Below are 20,097 nucleotides of genomic sequence, written 5' to 3' on the forward strand. Positions count from 1 at the left end.
AATAAAACTGCAACAACAGTTGCACATGTTCATAACTCACTTAGTCACATCGGTTGAACACTGAAAGTTGCAAACATTGGCAGGCCACGTAACAAATGATGGCTCTCTATCAAAAGTCAATGAATGTCCGAACTCCGATGTGTATAAAACTGTGAACGAATTAATCCGATGTAAATGTATAGCAATCAAAAGAGATTTGACTAAAAAAAAGTCTTCTAAATATAGTAAAAGGAAAAGGTAACTGACTGAGTTGATCAACGCACAGCTCAAACTACTGAAAGGATAGAGCTGCGATTTTTCATGCAGATAGCTATTATTATGGCATAGACATCCGCTAAGAAAGAATTTTCAAAAATTCAACTCCTAAGGGGGTAAAACAGGGATTTGAAGTTTGTGTAGTCCACGCGGTGTCTAATTAAATTGATATGCAATTAAATGTAGGGGTTTTGTAAAGATATTTAAATTTTAGTAGGTACAAGTTGCCAATTTATATAGTAGGTATATAAAGTAGGTAGAGTACCAACGTATTACTACAGATAGTTTTTCATAAATGTTATCGTTACGTTTCATCTTTCACTTGCATTCAAATACTAAGCATATCTATTCGCTTAATATCTATTTATCTGAAAGCAACACTGACTAATTATTTAAAAAAAAAATTGAGCGAGCGAAGCGAGTTTAAATACATTTTATACGATGCTTGACAAGAAAAATAGAGATGAAGTTAAAACATCAAAGTTTATAGCGGCTTAAAGAGATATCGTTGGACAAATCGTGATTGCTGTATTTGCCAGTCGTAACGGGCAATAAAAGTTCGTCAGTAGTGGATTACCGCCATTAAACGCTGTCCCAGCTGTAAAGCGGGTAATCGATGCCCCTCCATGTTTATTACAATCAAGTGGCCTGGGTATAAGTGACGTAATACTGCACGCTAGAGATATCAAAGCAAAATTAAAAACTTAAAAGCCTATTTTCATTGGTCGACCGAAAATGCAGGTTTCTAAAATGTTAGTGAATTTCATTAAGTGCTACGTCCATTTGCTGTAAATCTACGAAGTTATTGAGTAATGAAAATTGCCTATTGTTAACATTATTTTCTTTCCATTATTTATAATTCAAGGTCGAGTTAGTCGAGTAGCGCTTGATTGTAATCTTTCAAGTGATTGCAATCTACTCATAGCGCTAACCTGTATCAGCGTATTCGCGACACTGATTATGCTGCAGTTATTTCTTAAATTTTATTTGTGGACTTAAAATCATACTCTGTTCTACAGAAAAACAAGAAGGCCTTGGAAAATTTACGAATAATTAGGTCAAAATATTGAATGTAGCCTGCAAAGTCGAATGAACTTTTATCGGCATGCAATGCAGTCACGCTGCGGCGTGCGGCGGTCTCAATTATTAATTGTAATTTTTGACAGGCACCTGTCAATTTCCCGCTCAACCCTTCCCTAATCCTCCCCAAGACGCGAGGTGCTGGGACGTTTCCTTGGCTCCCCCGGAATAAATTAGCTCTCTCCCGACCACATCGGGATATAAAATTTTGAATATGAATGGAAAATTTTGCATTCGTAATAAACCGCTTTCCCGTGTAACGCTGCAGATGCGTACTCGAGGACTGGATAAAAATGAAATCAGAGTGCTGTCGCTCCTCAGGTGGCCCGTCATAAATATTTATTAATTATTTTTTCAATAATCTCTCCTCTCTTGTATCCTCCGAGGACGGAGGGATATCTCCACCGTTAATTGCTTTTTGTTTCATTTGAATAAGTATTGTTTTTGACTGCTCAGGCGAGACGCGGTGTTTTATCAAATCTCAACGATGAATGAATTTCTTTAATTTTTTTAAATTAAATGAGTGCCATATTTTACACAGCCTAATATAAAAAAGGTATTATTCCTATTTCTTTAGTATTTACATGATTTATTTAACTCTGCGGGTAGTTATTTAATTGATCAATTTTGATTTCTTGATTTCCTTCGATTTTAAAAAGGAGTATACCTACCTACTTACCTTTACAATTTTAGGAAAAATGGCTTGCCCGATGTAACTTGAAATAAGTAAGGTAAAGCTGTCAAATGCCTTTGGCTGTGAACTATATTTATATTTATTATATTTATAAACATAAATTAAAGACCTACCTATATTTTAATTTAAATATCAGTTCAGATAATTAAAGCATACCTCCATTTTTATTTTACCGGAAATGAAAGGAGAAAAAAGTAATGAAACGCACACGAGCCCTTTGTACATCGACATTGTAACTTAATTTAAAAGAAAGATTGCAAATCCGTCTGTTGGTAACGCGATGTCGTCGCCTAATTGATTTTATAATTCGAGGGTAAATCGAAAAAAATACATTTGGATTCGTTGAAGGCGACACGTAGCGGCTGATGCGCCTTGCGGTTACAAATAACTTTAAAACGTGTAATAATTTCTGTTTTAAAAACAATTCTTATTACTGAAACAACAAGGTTTAATTTCGCAACGAGATCGCAAAGAGCTTTGAAGGAAAAAATTAATTTGGCTTTTGAATACACCGAGCCGCCTCAGTTTTATTTTCATAGTCTTGTATAATTTTATTGAAATAGCCAAATCGGAGTCGCAGACGATCGTCGTGTTCTGTACAAAAGTGCAAAAGTTTTTTTTACAGCTTAAACAAAGACACGTTTATAATATTTTTAACTAAAATACAATTCATAGATTTCCGTAAAAATATTTTTTATTCGTAAAATGACTGACGAAATCATTTCGGAGCACTTTTTGATCATCAGGGTGTATTATCAGGGTGTTGTTTTTTTGATTATCAGAGTGTATTATCTCTGTTACTATAGAAAAATACTAAACAAAGTGTAAGCACACTTAGTGTTCCAAATAAAAAATCTTCCGTGATCTAAAATCAAAAGTTATTACGAAAACAAAAAATAATGATGAAAAAAATCCAAAGTACTCATGGTGACTTAATGTAGCTCCGTCGAAGTATGAAGGTACTAAGTATATTTTTCTCATAACAGACATTAAATTAATATTACTAATCTGAAAAACTATTACTAGTCTGAAAAACTTCTGTCACACTAATATAAACCTATACTATCATATTGAATTATTATCTAGCCAATTACCTATATCGAAATAAGTCCCACATTTTTTCTTTATATACTTCCGTATAGAATAGGATCGCCGCAATTTGTCCCCACTCTACACCCTTGGCAGGTTAATTTTTTATTTGATCAAGATTGTTACTGAAGGCAAATAGTTTCGTAATAAAGCCAATTTTTTGATAATACCATACTTTAGGTGAATTTCGAGCGGTTTATTCCACTAAGCAGGAAATTATATAGAGAGACCGTGTCATTTCGTAAGCAATTTTGAAGTCGTTTGATTTCAATTAATCTTGGATTCCTTTTTTCTATTTTTTTTTTGTGTAATTGGTTAATAGCTCTAGTATTCCATAAGGGGTAAGGAAGTATTCCATAAATAGTGTAAAACTGAAAAAAAAAAAAACATTTTTCAAATTTTGAGTTGGAGGAGTAGGTGCATCAACATAGAGTTAGTGACTTGAAGCACAGGTTATAACTTTTTAGGTTGCCGACTATCTGACTGATGTTCAGATAAAACGTCTCCTAACTTTTTATGCTTTTTAAATAGTCTTTATAGTAGAGATATCATTTGTGATAATCAATAACAGATTCTATAGTAAGTTCAGTCTCTATAGGATTTTTATTCTATGAATGATATGTTAAAAAATTGTGATGATTTTGATACCAGCTTTAGTTTTCTCCTCAATTTTTAATACTTATACTAAGATACCTTCAAGTAAATAAGTATCTAGGCCTGCTCGCTCTACTTTAGGCTGCATCATCATTTGCCAGCAGGTTTCTTAGAAGCCAAGCATCAGTTTACAAATTCAAAAAAAAAAAAATTTACCAAAAAACAAATCTAGATAAAACGGTGTAAAGAATGCCTAATAGGCAACAATCTTAATGCTAGTATACATCTTATTTAACTTAATATTTATTAAGAACATCTAAAGCATTTTTATTTGGATTAATAAGATATTTCGTACTTAGGTGTATAAAACGGAGCGATATCACTCATATAATGTAGCCATACCCGTCACTGTCACTGGTATCGATGAGGTATGAGCATAGGCATGTTACACAAATGTCCGCTACATTTGTCGGTGTTGATAAACATCGTAACAAATTAACCCATAACGCGACAGGGCACAAAACCAATACACGGCCACTGATGCTACATCTATCCCATAACGACATTGATTGAAGTGATGCAATGTTTGAATTGGGAATAAAAATACGATTTTAATGAATCATTGTAATATTTTACATTGTGAGAATCTAGGGCTATAATAGCAGATGTTGGAATTTTTTGAGTCGAAAATCGTAATGAAACCCATACACCTAAGCGTACCTAAGCAAATGATTCACAGACAAATGATTCCCTTTAGAGCTGGAGAAGAGAAAAAGTATATCATCAATAGTTAGTAAAAGGAACTAGCTCAGTTAGCTTTAGACCCTAAATTCTAATTGCCTTGCCCCTAAATGCTAATGGGTTGAAGATAGTTCTTCTATTCTACAAGATACCTAAACGCGTAATATTGGTAGAAACAGGACAGGTCAAACATAAATCAATTAGGTTAAAAATAGATAGTATTAATTTATTTTATCTTTACGAAAAAGAGTTAAATATAATATTATGTGGTATATTAGGTATGACGTTTTCTTAACATGCCTATGACATGGTATCTACTGCTTGAATTACATTAATTTACGTAGAAATCATGAAAGCCGAGCTCCACAAAGGACATGGAAAGCAGGTTTTATTTACCGGTTCGTATTACAAATAGGTGAGTCGTCAACTCGCGAGGATCCAACGGTAATGTTCGGATCGCGTGAAATTGAACAATATCAGCTCGATTGACTCCGGGAGGAAATGAATAGATTTCATTTTAGTGTCATTTGTAGGGCTAATGGCGCCTCCCACTAATGCCGATAATAGTGGAACAAGGGTTACAATAAATTGCTTGCTGACAGATGTTAATGTACTGGCAAGTGTTTGTTTTGCTTCTTACGTCAATTAAATAGTAATTATAATGAGTAGACATGGGTCGCGTGCTTAAGCTTGTAAGATTGTTCCACCATTTTATGTTTATTTATCAAACTAGTTGTCTGAAAACTGATAAACACCCAACGCTAGACATGGGTAACTATAACAGGTTTCTACACTCCGCGATCTTAGGCTGCTTGTATCTGACAGCGTCCAGCTTGATGTGACCCAATAGCCTTGAGGTCACCATTTTTTTTTTTATCCTTCAAGCTATACAGTACCCTATCCATTGCTAAGTTAAACTTCTAATCTAATGTCATTGAGCAATGTTAGTTGCTTTAGTTCTTCAATTAATCTTTCTATTTTAATAATCTCCAGCAATTATTGTTTAAAAAGTTCTGTCATAAATATTGCCCTTATAAAGTCATACAAAAATACACAAGATAGGTATCTTCCTGTCAACCGAAAATCGTCTTACCATAGCGTGCCCCAACGAATCCTAGCTCAATTACATCAGAATGTCTTCTTCCTATTTTCCTCGAAACAAAAAAACTCCGTAATAAATAATACCGTATGTCATTTCTCAGCACGTATGAAATTTATAACACGAAGCGATTTCGAAGGGCAATTTATTTCTAATGGAGCCATTCGATAGATATAAGGAATGGTGGGGAAGCAAAAAAGTCGTATTTGTGATCATAGTTGCCACGGCTTTTTCTGATTTCGCAAGTTAGACAACTCAGGTTGAGGTTGGATTCACATAATTATAGGTAGGATACCTTCTATGTGTATTAAGAAAAAGATGAATCTAACTTGCTATCTCTTATCAGGAATATAGATCGAGTAATAAACAGCTGAATATATCGGACAAGATAGATTTATGTTTGATAAAATGATTACGACAGAACCTATATAGCAAAAAAACGGACAAGTGCGACTTGATATTGCGTGGAGAGGGTTACTTATGTATGATGAATATGTAAGTTTGTACTTTGTACGCACAATATGGAAACCATGTTATTTTAAAATCTTTGCCTATAATCTATAAGTAAAGAACAATTTTTTGTAATTTTTCTAAACTATAAGCACAGTAGTTTCGGAGATAAGGAGAAATATGGTCAAGTTTCATTTATTTTCTTGAATAACTTGCACGTTATACAGAAATTCATAATATGTGTAAGTTAATCTGTCCAGTACACTCGGAGAAAAATGGCTGTAACAGATGGAGAGACAGACAGGCACACGAGTAATCCTATAAGGGTTCCATTTTTGTTCGGTCGTACGGAACCCTAAAAAGAAAAACAGCTATCTGAAACCAACTAAATTCCTGTTTAGGGCAAAAGTCGCAAACCGATTTGTGACTTAATCACTTTATTGGCGGCGAGGGAGCCGGCTTATCAGAAAGAAATGCCGACGTTACCACTGATATATGGATAAACAAGCTTGCACTTTTCCTCGACGACTTTTGGCGGTCACAGAGGCTATAAAGTCGACGGCGAAGTTTGTATTGCGCTGGGGAGACTGGAGTGGTTTTTGAGCGTTGTTTTTTAGTTAAAACTCGATTTGAAAGTCGTAATTTACTTGCCTTGTCAGTGTTGACGTCGTCGCAGTCCCGCGCATCTGCAAAAACAAGAGTGTAATTTTGTATAAAATTTTTAGGAAATTGCAAGTACCTAAATATTACAGATCGACATGAGCAGTAAAATTTTTCGGATTCAAACACAAATTGTAATTGAAGTGATTGGATGGTTTTGAAAAACTTCAAGCTTCAAACATAAACCACTATTATTTCAAAGTTTTAAGTTTTAACAGGGCTCTCTCCGTCACTCGTTTCACACAAACGTAGTTCCAATTTCATTTGAATATTAAGCAACCAAAGTCCATGAAATTTTGCAGACATATTCTAGAAACTAATATCTGTATCTGTGGTGTTTTAGATTTTTCTAAAAATATGTAGTTTTAAAATTACAGGGGCTCAAAGATTTGTATGAAAATTTATAAGACCGCGTAACTTTGAAACCGAATATTTTAACAGAAATCTGGAAAACCACAGACATAGATATTAGTTTCTAGAATATGTCTGCAAAATTTCATGGACTTTGGTTGCTTAATATTCAAATGAAATTGGAACTACGATTGTATGAAACGAGTGACGAAGAGAGCCCTCTTAACAATCTATCGACAGTAGATCTGTCTTCCATTTAAAAAAAGTCTATTAAAGATCTGTTTGTGGATACCTATTGGAAATATAATAAATGAGAAAAAGGCAATAAATCACCCTACTGAGGTATATTGCCAAGAAGATAAACCTATTGATATCAATGTTAGGTTTACGATTTACGCATTTAATGGTAGTTACGAACGAGGTAGTTTCGAATACCATTGAGGATCAGTCTTGCTCTAACTGTATCCCAACGTACCTAAATTAGGCACGATAAGGTTAGAGCGATATTGATGGAGTCCTTTAATTTCGAAGTTATTGGTAAAAGAATTTGCAAATTAGAATGTAGCCGGACACATGGTAGGTAATGTAAGAAGTTTTTAATTAAAACCGTCCGTTAAGAGGCTGCGTAATGGCTGATCCTCTGGAGGGATCCGATATTGGGTGTGTTCTGGAAAGCCGAAGCACAAACATATTTAGGGGCGAGGCGGTGCGTAGTGTTCGCGGCTAATCACTGCCCGGTAAGGATGCTGTGTACACAATGCCTTATACCCCTTTCTTATTAATAACGGATATGCATATTGTATGTTTAATCACAAAGTTTCGTAGAGGTACTCATATTTGTACTCGTACTAAGGCTCACTTGCACCAGAAAGCTTAATATGGTTTAATGTTTTTTTTTGACTTTATTCCGGGATTGATAAGAAAAGAACAGATATAGAAAATGTAATTTAATCACATTATACATGTAAAAACGGATTGGTGCAAGTGAACCTTAATATTATACAGATATATTATGAACTACACGAGTGATATAAACAGTGTGTTATACGCTTGGCTGTCACCCATTTATTGAAATTTTGCTTTCTTAGGCTGAAAGCATATTACAGAAGATTCAAAGAAAAGCGATGCAATAAATTCTTTACGAGTTCACGACAAAGTTCATTATGGAGACAAAGTTCAGTTCAGTTGACCTTTTAGGACAAACGCCTCCCATCACTTTGACTATGCTGCATTGTGTATTGAGCTTTACTCTACAATTGCTACAGTAAGTTCTGTTCTAACGTCATCACATTATTCAAAATAACTATCGAAATCTGTTAATTAGTCTCTGAAATAATCGCGGCCATACAAACATCATGCATGCCTACATAAGTACGGTCGGCCTCAGAAATCGAGTAGCAATTCCGCGAAACTATTGCATCACAACCCTGTCGCACTTATGACCTTTTTTTATAAACACGACACATACACCTAACGCATGTGCATAACCGTGCCACGCGAATATGTTCATAGAGGTGCTAAATGACTTACGGCCTTTGACTGTAAATACACAGATAACCAGAATGGGTACATAAATACTGACTGGTCGAATTCATAACGTTTGAAGAAAGAAAAAGTTTATTTTTGAAAATTGCGCCACATAGTAAAATAATATCATAACCTCCTTTTTTGCATTCGGTTAGAAAGAAGTTAAGATATTGTTTCAGTATTCCCGGAACACTATACAGCATCGATTATCAAATATTGCTCGTGTATTTTAAGTGGGTCAGACCTAAATAAACAGTACAGTTTCAAGTACCCGTCTTAACCGGTAATAAACAAACGCAGGTGGTGCGCTCACCATTCGGTAGGCTCTCAACCGCTGCCCATATAAACTTGGAAAGTATTTCCATGCGTCGATTTGGAACTAGTGATGTTAGACAATGCGTTTGTTGTAACGTCTCTTTTATAATGCTATTACTAGCTTTTGCCCGCGATTACGCCCACTGTATGTCCCTTATGAATAAAGTAGCTTTCTAATGGTGAAAAACTTATTAAAATCTGTTCAGTAGTTTAGAGTTTATCGATTACAAACAAACAAATCTTTTCTATTTAATTATAAAGAGGAAAGATTGGTTAAAGTATTAGAATATGATATTAATGTATAGAAGTATAGATGAGCCAATATTAGAGTTCCTCTAAAAATGACGCGAGATACATGTACTTACCTGATACTTTAAAACAAGATAAAAAACGTTGCTTATCACTCAATACAGTCGAACCTAATCTTTTCACTATGTATGTATTTCGGTTAGTATAAAAACCAACCTATAAATATTTTGAGCGATCAATTTATTAAAAAAAAACTGAGACACCTTGTATTGTTTCAAATGAGACAAGCGAACTGTGAGTTGTAAAGGTTGCACAACACTAGTTCAAATATACGGAACTCGTTTTGCATGCCTCGGTGGCTTTAATCACGGCCGACCCCGGGGCGAACCTAATGTTTTCACTATGTATTTTTTAAGTGCCGACAACTTGCCGGTATTTCAGACTCTCGATATTCTTATTCTCCCTCGGCTTGTTTATCAAAATATTTCATTTCGACAGCGCTAATTGGAAATTTCGCGTTTTACTTTTTTGGCCGCAACACAGGAGTGCAATGTTATGCTTCGTTGCATTCGTGTTTCTTGTATTCGATTAAAGGGCAGAGGGAATTATAGTGTTTGTGAAGACAACCGTTCTACGTATTTACACTCATAGACCATAACAAAAATAAAAAGTTGCTTTAATCTAATTAATAACTCGAAATTTAAAAAACCCCCGACACAAGAATCTCTTTAAGAAAACTAGAAAAGAGCTGATAACTTTCAAACGGCTGAACCGATTTTCTTCAATTATAGTAGGAACACTCTCGATCAACCTTTCAAACAAAAAAAACTAAATTAAAATCGGTTCATTCGGTTAGGAGCTACGATGCCACAGACAGATACACAGATACACACGTCAAACTTATAGCACCCCTTTTTTTGGGTTGGGGGTTAAAAAGACACAAAATTAAAGTAAAATTAATTTCCAGAAAATCAAAAAGGCTAACGGGATTTTTAAAACCTAAATCCGTGCGGACTAAGTCGTGGTTCTATCATATTCTATTGTTTAATATATATAGCATTAAATAAAAATATTTAATTCACTTTGGACCTGCCATGGTCTATGGAAATAGAAGATGAATGAAAATAAATGAAATGTCTTTGGTTAAAGACAACTCATACAAGAATAGACAAAGAGTACAAATATTGCAACAGAAGATACATTAATTTATTGACATACGACTGCTGAAATGGCAAACATACTCAGCAAAGGTAGAGATGCCCGTACACCCGTACACGGCATAGTTTCGAGTTGAAGATTCTCAGACATCTATTAGCCTTGTAGTATCCGACAGTCGCCCACTGTATCCGCATCTTGGCCCAATGTAACGTGCCCAATATTGACACTGTGTCTCGCTGATTGTGAGCACCTGACAAAGATCCCTCGTCACTCCACTGTGTTTCAGTTACAATGCCTATTTGTACTGCTTGAAAGTCTTGCGATATAAACCTGTTATACATCACCTACACTTGTACAATATGTTTTCTTGGTATTTTTTTATTCGATGCCAACTAAAATGCGCTGCCAAAAAAAGAACTAAAAAAAAAGATTCCGATAAATTGAGAACCTCCTCCTTTTTTGAAGTTGGTTAAAAAGTAAAGAAACAAATGAAATTTTTAACCAGTGTCTCTCGAGATGATGTATAAATTCTAACGATACAAATTTGATAAGGCATTTAGAAGTTATGGTGGAATAAACAAATTCACATGCATATGTGAGCCCTGAAAATGTTATTGTCCTTTTTTGTGCAGTCATAATATGACAAGTTAACCCTTGTCTCTGATTTTTTAGAAAATCAGTAGAAAATTACAAGATGCTAGGACGGACAAAAAATTTTTTAAAATGCCACATAGAGTAATCGATTGCCGAACAATCAATTAAACGTCCGAAGGCTAATTAATCATGTAACATCCAGCAGCGTAAGCTAACACCAAATTTCGTTTGACTTAGCGGAAAGTTTGCTCTTATTTATTTTTTATCAATTTCATCCGGCCTTAAAAGCGTCGTCCCGTTTTATTATAGGGACGTGAATTAGCAAAAACAGAATGGATTTCGGCTGTGATTATGTCAAAAATAATTAATTATTATCGATTCGGTGTTGGGCAGGGGAGTGGATTGATGGGTGGCACGGCGCGGAGCCGCTCTTTAAAATTGGGAAGCTAATTACTCGCCTACGAAAGAAGGCTCGCTAGTCGCTACAGGGGTACGGCAAAGATTAACGAGAAATCCAATTTCTTTCTAGCGTGGGCTAATTTTGTAATTCGATTTAATTTATTTAAATTCATTAATTAAAGAAATAAAACGTTCAGACCTTGGTGTCAAGACTGGGCTGTTTATGTCATTTTATTGAGTGACTACTGTAAAAGCTAAACAAGATAAAGTTCAAACTTAAATCCGATTAGGTACCTAGTTCTATCAATAAACGCTGAAAGATAGTAGAATTGTTTTTGTGTCGCGTCGTATATTTTACTTAAACTATAATTATTTTAATATACTTAAAATATACGACGCGACACAAAAACAATGTATATTTATATTTATGAACTGAGAATATTGTCCTCTTCCAAGTATTATTAATCGATGCGATAGCAAAAAATGAGACACGTCCACTTTTTTGGATGTAACATACGCCATATCGATTTAGTTCATATAAAATGCAGCATATTATGTTAGCTGGACTGTAATAATGAATTGATTGACATCTCATTCCTAAAAATCGGCTCAGTAGTTTAGGCGTTACGGAGGAACACACATAAATACAAAACATATATTCATACATACACTGCTAAACACACAACCTTGGCTTTGCCGTGGTCGGGTAATAAAAGATGGTTGCAACTTCATCGGAGTACTAAAGGAAATATCTACCTACTACGAAGGATAGATACTCACGCTTGATTAAAGCTAGAAAATAAACAGTATTGGCTATTTCAAGTATACTTTACAGCGAGAGCAAGGGGCCTCGGGGTCAGTATATGTGTTGGGAGCTGATCAGAATTTCTTCATTCATTAAGGCCAGGATGTTTCGTGACCTGCCTGCCAAAACTGTGTTCACTGTTCACGTCGCGAGTGAACCAAACTTTAATTTAGAGCGCTCTACCTGCGACCGTTTGCCCCATTCATAATGAATCACACCCTCTGTTTAGTTTTGGAACCTTTAGTGTGTGACTGACATTTTACGCGTTTGGCCACCGTTGTATACTTTAGATTTCCTTAGCTTACTTAAAAGATAAATAACTCGTAGAAGCCTTCTCAAAGCGCACGTACGGTATGCGATTTGCCCGGCGCTTTAAACCTGGAGTTTTCCACTCGTATCATAATTTCATTGTCAGTTAACGTTAAGAACATCGCGTATAGTGCTCCTCTTATCCGTTGCAGCGAGAAGCTACTTATTTACCTTTTAAATCAGTTAAAGAAAAACAGATTTTACTTACTTAAAGATAGCTTGAGCGATGAAAGCTGCAATAAATCACGAGTCGAAAAGTTTATGGCGAGAAAAATCACAGTCATCGGCCTCTTTTAAATTAACGCCATTAGCTTCAAGACTTCCTCTTTGAAATAAAGTGCAAAGATTACCTCTCTTCGTTTGAACGGGCCCAGTAATTAGTAACGCTTGAGTTTTATTTGTTGACGTCGATTTTGAGAGAGTGAGAAGCGAGTAATTCCTTTAGGGGTAGAAAGAGAGATCAGACATTCAATCGTGAGGCTGCACCTGCCGCACGAATTTGCAATTTAAATTCCGAACGAATATTCTGAGAGGACCTCCTTAACACGACATCTGTTTAAATTGTCGGCGATAGAGTGACTGCTGCGGTCTCCAAAACTCTTTGTGATTGCGAATTAATTGAAATAAAACAAAACCCCTTCGAATAACTGGGGCTGGTTTTGAATCGTAACCTTTCAATCTGTTTCTAATCAAATAATTTCCATAATACATATGAATAAGTAAATTTTTAGGCAACCGTGGAACTGATATTTATTATTTTGGAAGTTCTGTCGAATTTTGTCGATCAAGGAACAGCCTAAATAGGTTCTGACATCAATGACCTAAATCACTGGGGTCAGAAACTTTTAAGACCTAGGCGCTAACTAAGAAATGATTTTTAAAATGTCCACCCCTAAGGGGGTTTAATAGGGGTTGAAAGTTTGTATGAAAATGCGTCACTTTTTAAGTTATATGTACAAAAATTAGTATTTTTGGGCTTTGGGTTTATTATGAAGAAATACGAGAAATACGTGTTCCAGAAATTTTAGAAATTCCAGCCCCACAGGGGTCGAATAGGGAGTGAAAGTTTGTTAAAAAAATCCGTCCTTTTTAAGTATATATTTCTATGAAAATTTGTATTTTGGGCTTTCGGGCAAAAAATAAAAAGTATGTGTTTCAGAAATTGGTAACTTGATCCCTTCACTGTTTTTCAAAAATCCTACTCGAGCGTAGCCAGGACGAGGCGGCTAGTACAGTAAAATACTGCAATTAAAGTTGCACATTACTTGGTTACGTAAGATATTGCATCACATCAGTCAATTCTTATAACAAGACGCGAGGCCAGAATGAAAGGGTGATAAATTGCCGTCACAATATAATTTGGTAAATTGATTGATCCTTTTCTAGATGATATATTGTGTGGGTGTATCGGACGCGGCTAATAGGTGTTAGTGGGTAAATAAAAACGGGCGGAGTCGGGCGTCATTAATAACTATCGCCCTAGCACTTCATTAACGATCAATCACACGTGTCTTGGTGGTGACAGCCTCTATTAGAGTGTAAAGAGTTCCTTTTTTACGCTGCAAGAACAATAATAATTTTGAAAATATTAATAGGTACTAGCTGATGCCCGCGATTTCGTCCGCGTGGATTTAGGTTTACAAAATCCCGTGGGATTTTTTGGGATAAAAGTAGCCTATGTCACTGTCCAGGTCTTCATTGATATCCGTGCAAAAAATGAGGTCTATCATGACATGTGATTGAAGGACGAACCAACAAACCAGAAACCAACAAAATACTATCGCATTGACAATATGGGTAGTGAGGTAGAGATCACTAAATTTTGAGTTTTATAAAATCTTGTTGGAACTCTTTGATTTTTGGAATAAAAAGTAACCTATACCCGTCTTCAGGATGAAAGCTATATGTATACGAAATAGGTAATGCCTAAAACTTTGTACATATGGATTTAGATTTTTTGAAATTTCATGCAGCCTTCTATCCCGGGATGAAAGTTATATCTGTAGTTTTCGTCAAAATCGGTTAGACAAAGCCGTAACAAGTGTAAATTAAAAATTTATAACACCCCCGACAAGTGAAGGTTACAGTAACTAGAAAAGAGCTGCTAACTTTCAAACGGCTGAACAAGCGGCTGAACTGATTTTCTAGGATTATAGCTATCCAAAGTATCTGAGTTTTCCAAAATATCATTTTCAAATAAATAATTATGTATCTAGGCAACGTCCATCTCGACAGCTTGACATTTGTCAATTGACATAATATTATGAACCTAACGGTTAGTTAACCTTCTTTTCTACAAGAAAACTAGAAAAGAGCTGATAACTTTTAAATGGCTGAACCAATTTTTTTGGATTATAGCTAAGAACACTCTCGATCAAGCCACCTTTCAAACAAAAAAACTAAATTAAAATCGGTTCATTCGTTTAGACGCTACGATGCCACATACAGATACACAGATACACAGATACACAGACACACAGATACACAGATACACAGATACACACGTCAAACTTATAACACCCCTCTTTTTGGGTCGGGGGTTAAAAACTATCACACAGACAGACATACCTTTCGCTTTAATAATATTGGATGGATTTATGCTTAAATTATTTTACAAATTATGAAATGTTAACAATGTTTATTGGTTACCTATACTTAAGTACCTACATAAGTTTCTATCAAAGCATCCGAAATTTTCCCATGGTTTCCCATAAACACCTGAAAAGAATGACTTGTCGGATGGAGTTAATAATCTTAATAATTTGTTCGAGTTAGGCAACCCGCTGGTCTCGACGTTCTTTGTAATTAACGAGAACACCTCATCTATTACATTAGCTCGAGGGCCCGCGAAAATACTTACGTGAACAAGATCACCAACGTAACATGACACCACACGAGAACAATTACAACTATGAGACTATGAAAGTCAGGGGTCTCTGCTAATTGGTTGGATATCATACAGGGTTAACACAATAAATAAATTGCGCGTGAAGAAAATGAAACAAGAAAATTCATTTATCAAGAGAGCTACGTAGAGTATGTCGGTTGTTTTTCCTAGTCCCTTATGATTGATTCGTTGTTAAATAGTGTTGAAAAGGTCTAATCATGTACCTACTCATGTAGATTTTATATATCATCATGATCAACCTATCACTAGCCAACTATTGAGCACGGGAATACTTTCAGAATGGTTTAGGTAACAATCCGCTATGATGGTCCAGTGCAGATTGGCAGTTTTCACACTTCCTTACAACATTACGGAGAACTCTCGGGCATAAGTTTCCTTCACTGTTAAAGCAAGTGATATTTAATTGCTTTTATTTTTTAATTTTATATAATTAAATTTTTTTTAAATAAAGAATTGCGAGCATTAATTATCGTTGAGTTAATTTTTGATGCAGTCTAGTTTCCGAAAGAAAGTACGTATTCGAGAAAGTTGAAAACGATAGGTATACTTACTTAGTACTAGTACCTAAGTACTCGTGAATGAAACTAAGGACATATTATTGAGTTTCTATAATAACTAATAGTTTCGATTGGGAAGGTAGGCTTCAGAGGGTTCGTAAATCATAGTGGAGGAAACGCTTTGATCAATTAAATTTTATTACAAACGTTTATTAAAGGGCGGGTAAGTGAAAGATTTATTGGAGGTTTATCCTCGAGCGTAGATTAAGGGATATTGCTCAATACGCAGACCTTGGGTGCTAAGGGCACCCGGGCTTATGATGTTTCCTTGTATGTTAAATTAAGTTTAAGGTATTTTGTGTGTGGTTGTATGAAATTATGACAACAATTTTTTACTAGGACAAAAACATAGTTATTAGACACCGACATTTTTATCAACATTCGGATTAGCTTTTTAATTAAGTTGTAGTTTCATAATTACGTGTAGATTTTAGGTATTTTCAGGATATTTCCAGAAAAATTCAGATTTCCACAAGTATTTTCTATTACGCAAAATAGGAAGAAGATTTGAATATCTACTCCTACAGTTAGGTGATTTTAATGAAACTAGGTCTAAGTAGGTTGGGGTACCAAGGTGTTGGAATGGCGAGCTAACAAAAGCGCAGCGTTGGAAGACCCTCCACTAGGTGGACGGATGGCATCAGGCGAGTCTGCTGGAGCCGCCGGGTTCAGGCGGTGCAAGACCGTGGTACGCCACAGTCTTGCATTGCCGCCTTACAAGGTCTTGCTCTCCCTACTGGGGAACTAATATGTCCAGTGGTGGACGCCTATCGGTTAATGATGATGATGATGAATGAAACTAGGTAGGTATAGGTACGTATGAAATTGGATTTAGTAGCTTAGTGGAATTAATTTCCTTGAAAACGCTCACTCAGAGCATGTAATATCTCGGGTCAAATACGGTCTAATCTAACGCAGTGTAAACATTGCTCCCAAGTTTAGGATACAACTGCTGTGTGAATTGCCTCCATGGGTATTAACATTTTAATATATGTTTTACAATGTGTATGAATTTTAATATCTTGTATAGTTACAAGTAGGTATTTTTGGCTGTAAAACAATATGGGTCTAAGCGTTACCTGAAAAACAAGTCAGCAACCAACTGTATTAATAAGTTCGGAGAGTGTGTTCAAGAACTTTTTGATATGGATCCTCCTTTCACCTTTCTACTATCGTACCGCAAGGTATCGTCAAGTACCCGTAGGTCAGTACGTATTCGAAATTGCACGGACACGAAGAAGCGATTCGTCTCCTCGTTTCTAATTCGAACCGTTAGCATAAGAAACACCCTTGCGGTAACAGTTTTCCCCTCCATTTTTAATACTGACACCTTCAATTCAAGAGTGAATAACAGAATAGGCATCTTCTAGGCAAGCGTGCTACATCTTAGGCTGCATCATAACTTGCCAATTGGTCTGATTGCAGCCCAAGCGCGTCTATAAATTAAAAAAAAAATCACCCCATAGCTTTACCAATAAAGACTCTAAATAGACACTGTATTGTATCTATTATTTTCGGTTCAAAAAGATAATAATTCTATGTAGGTACATGTAAACGATTTTTTTCTTAGACGTCCATAAACTGAATTACACTAAGTCTTGTAAATTCCACAACAAAGCGATGAAACGTGGCGGGTATGTAATCGCCGGATGAAGCTGCGGTCGATGGCTAATTCGCAGTCGCGACATAAAGATAAAGACACACAAGCACTCGTATAAAGCGCGGAAACTAGCAACCAAAGCTAATTATGCGGCGGTTACTTTACGAACAATGCTGTTACGCTGGTGATATATGCGCACTTAATTCTAATGCGATGTCGGGCCCGCGAGGTGCCACCGTAAAGCTGAATGCGGAATCATAATAAAGTATGATTTCTTGGTCGGGGACGCGGCCTAACGCGGATAATCACTCCTCAGGCGTACCCATATAATTCCTTAGTGCATAATGAAAGTTGATTAACATTATACATAGGGCGGCCAACGTTTTGTGAAATGAAACTGGGACGAACTATATTAACCAACATGGTTTTCAGTTTTGTTGGTAGTGACATTGACATAACATTAGGTACATAGCTTCCACATTTTTCGTTAACTTTGCCATCTTGTCGCTTTTTCAGAATATTTATAATGCAGATTGTTAATCCAAAATAATATCTATTAATGAAATATAAACCATTGCCAGTTGTCTATCGATTTGACTTTGGCTATAGTTATTTAGATTTCATGAATAAAATATCAAATGGAGTGACGATAATATCATCACTCCATTTGACGATTGCGTCTAACGAAATGGACAAAATATTGCATGAGATAAAAAAATATTTTCCTTGAGAAAACTATTATGGGACTAGGACGGTTCTTGGCATCTAAGGATAGTATGGTAGGCCTAATAGTACCCGTCTTTCGTGTGTGCGTGTGTGTCCGCCGCAGATTCCGAGTCCTAATTAAGAGCGAGGGAAGGAGGGTCGCGGCCGGCGGCGGGGGAGGGGTATCGATCATCACCCGCTAAGGAATCGACGCAGGGACCCGCAAAAAGGGGAAGCCCTCATCTCAAAATCAGCGGACTGAACCCGCTCTCAGCACATGTGTTTTGATTTAAATGCACGGTCAGCTTAAAGGTTCCTATCCACTATTCAGCGGCTTGATTCGCTAACTTAGTAACACTGAATGCTACCGAACTCATTTGACATTGGTTGCTTCTATATTGCTGCAGCTTCACTGAGTGATATTAAAATAGTTTTTCGTAGAAAACCTTCAATTGATTAAAAATAAATGTCAAATGAGCTTGGTGGCTATTATTCAGTATTAATTGTATTTGATATTGAGTTAGCGAATTAGTAGGCAGGTTTTTGTTATCAGCACATAATGTAAAACTTCTATATGTCAGTTGGGAGATTGGGAGATGAAAAAAATATTCAAATTATAAAATTTTAATGGTTGCAACTGCAATTAATTTTAAAATCCAAATAAAACACTTGACATCTATGACATCTAGTTAGTGGGCATAAACCTTAAAACATAATAATAATATAAGGGTCAGTATATTCGAGTGTGTAGAAACAGAACGCTTCGGGCGCGATTCGCAAATCCGATGTGAATAATTACACGGCTTACGGGCGCTTACCTACTGCCTTATTGCGATTTGCATATTTTCTTGTGGCTTAGCGAAGTCTGTCCACGTACGTTCAATTGTTTATTACTAGTCGCACGGACTTTCTGGTCAATTGGATATATTTTTAACTCCTGACCCAAAAAGAGGGGTGTCATAAGTTTAACGTGTGTAAGTATCTGTGTATCTACGTGTATTTGTGTATTGTGTATCTGTCTGTGGCATCGTAGCTCCTAAACTAAAGAACCGATTTTAATTTAGTTCTTTTTGTTTGAAAGATGGCTTGATCGAGAGTGTTCTTAGCTATAATCTAAGAAAATCGGTCCAGCCGTTTGAAAGTTATCAGCTCTTTTCTAGTTACAATAACCTTCACATGTCGGGGGTGTTATAAATTTTTAATTTACACTTGTTGACATTGGATACGTTATGGCAAATCAAACTCATATATATTTCTCTATCTGTGGTAACTGTGAAAGACTTGTTTTATTGGAAACAGCCGCTTTCAATGTAGCGGCATAATGATAATATTATACTTAAGAGGATACTTGTCAACAAGCCCCCGTCGATTTCCTACGTATGATATTATTGTTCTTATCTCTATTTGCCCTGGTTCGTGCATTCTCGGTTCCTAGATCGGTACATTTGTGATATCCAATTCAAATTGCTGTGATTGGCTGAATTTACCATGTTCTTGCTGCGACAGTGAGTTTGAGCCACTAGCGGAACAATGTTAGCCGGTCAGAAATGATTGCAATTAGTCAACCTGTTTGACGTCCGTGTTCTGTTTTCGATTACAAAAAAGCAAAAATTGTTGTTGCAATCATCAATTTTAGCAAATAGTGAAAGAGAGTCGGCCAATCAGAGGCCACAACTACCGCCACACTTTCTGTCAAACTTTGGCAGTAGGCCTGCCGAGTAATGAAAACAAATTTTTCATTCTGTCTAGGTGTAGGGTAGGTGTAGGGTTGCCACCTGCCTCTTTTAGATTTACAGGCTACCACCATCAAAAATACGGGGTTTAGATTTGTTTACGGGAGACATTGTTTCTTATATATTGTTGTATTATTGTATTGTTTATTATTGTATTTGAAGAAATAGGCGGTGGTTCTCTCTGAAAGCTTATTTAGATATTTCAGTTTATTTGTATGTTTTGTA

The 20,097-nt window shown here is 36.0% G+C and overlaps 1 protein-coding gene across 1 annotated transcript in view; it reads right to left on the minus strand.

Annotated features, from left to right (window-relative positions):
* LOC123878968 (actin cytoskeleton-regulatory complex protein PAN1-like) overlaps positions 1 to 20,097 on the minus strand; it is a 256,319-nt gene that overhangs the window by 51,812 nt on the left and 184,410 nt on the right. Inside the window, exon 4 of the mRNA XM_045926376.1 lies at positions 6,654 to 6,688. Within this exon, the coding sequence (XP_045782332.1) occupies positions 6,654 to 6,688 (35 nt within the window). The remainder of the gene's footprint in view (positions 1 to 6,653; positions 6,689 to 20,097) is intronic.

The sequence above is a fragment of the Maniola jurtina genome, chromosome 3, assembly GCF_905333055.1.
Source record: "Maniola jurtina chromosome 3, ilManJurt1.1, whole genome shotgun sequence".
NCBI lineage: Eukaryota > Metazoa > Arthropoda > Insecta > Lepidoptera > Nymphalidae > Maniola > Maniola jurtina.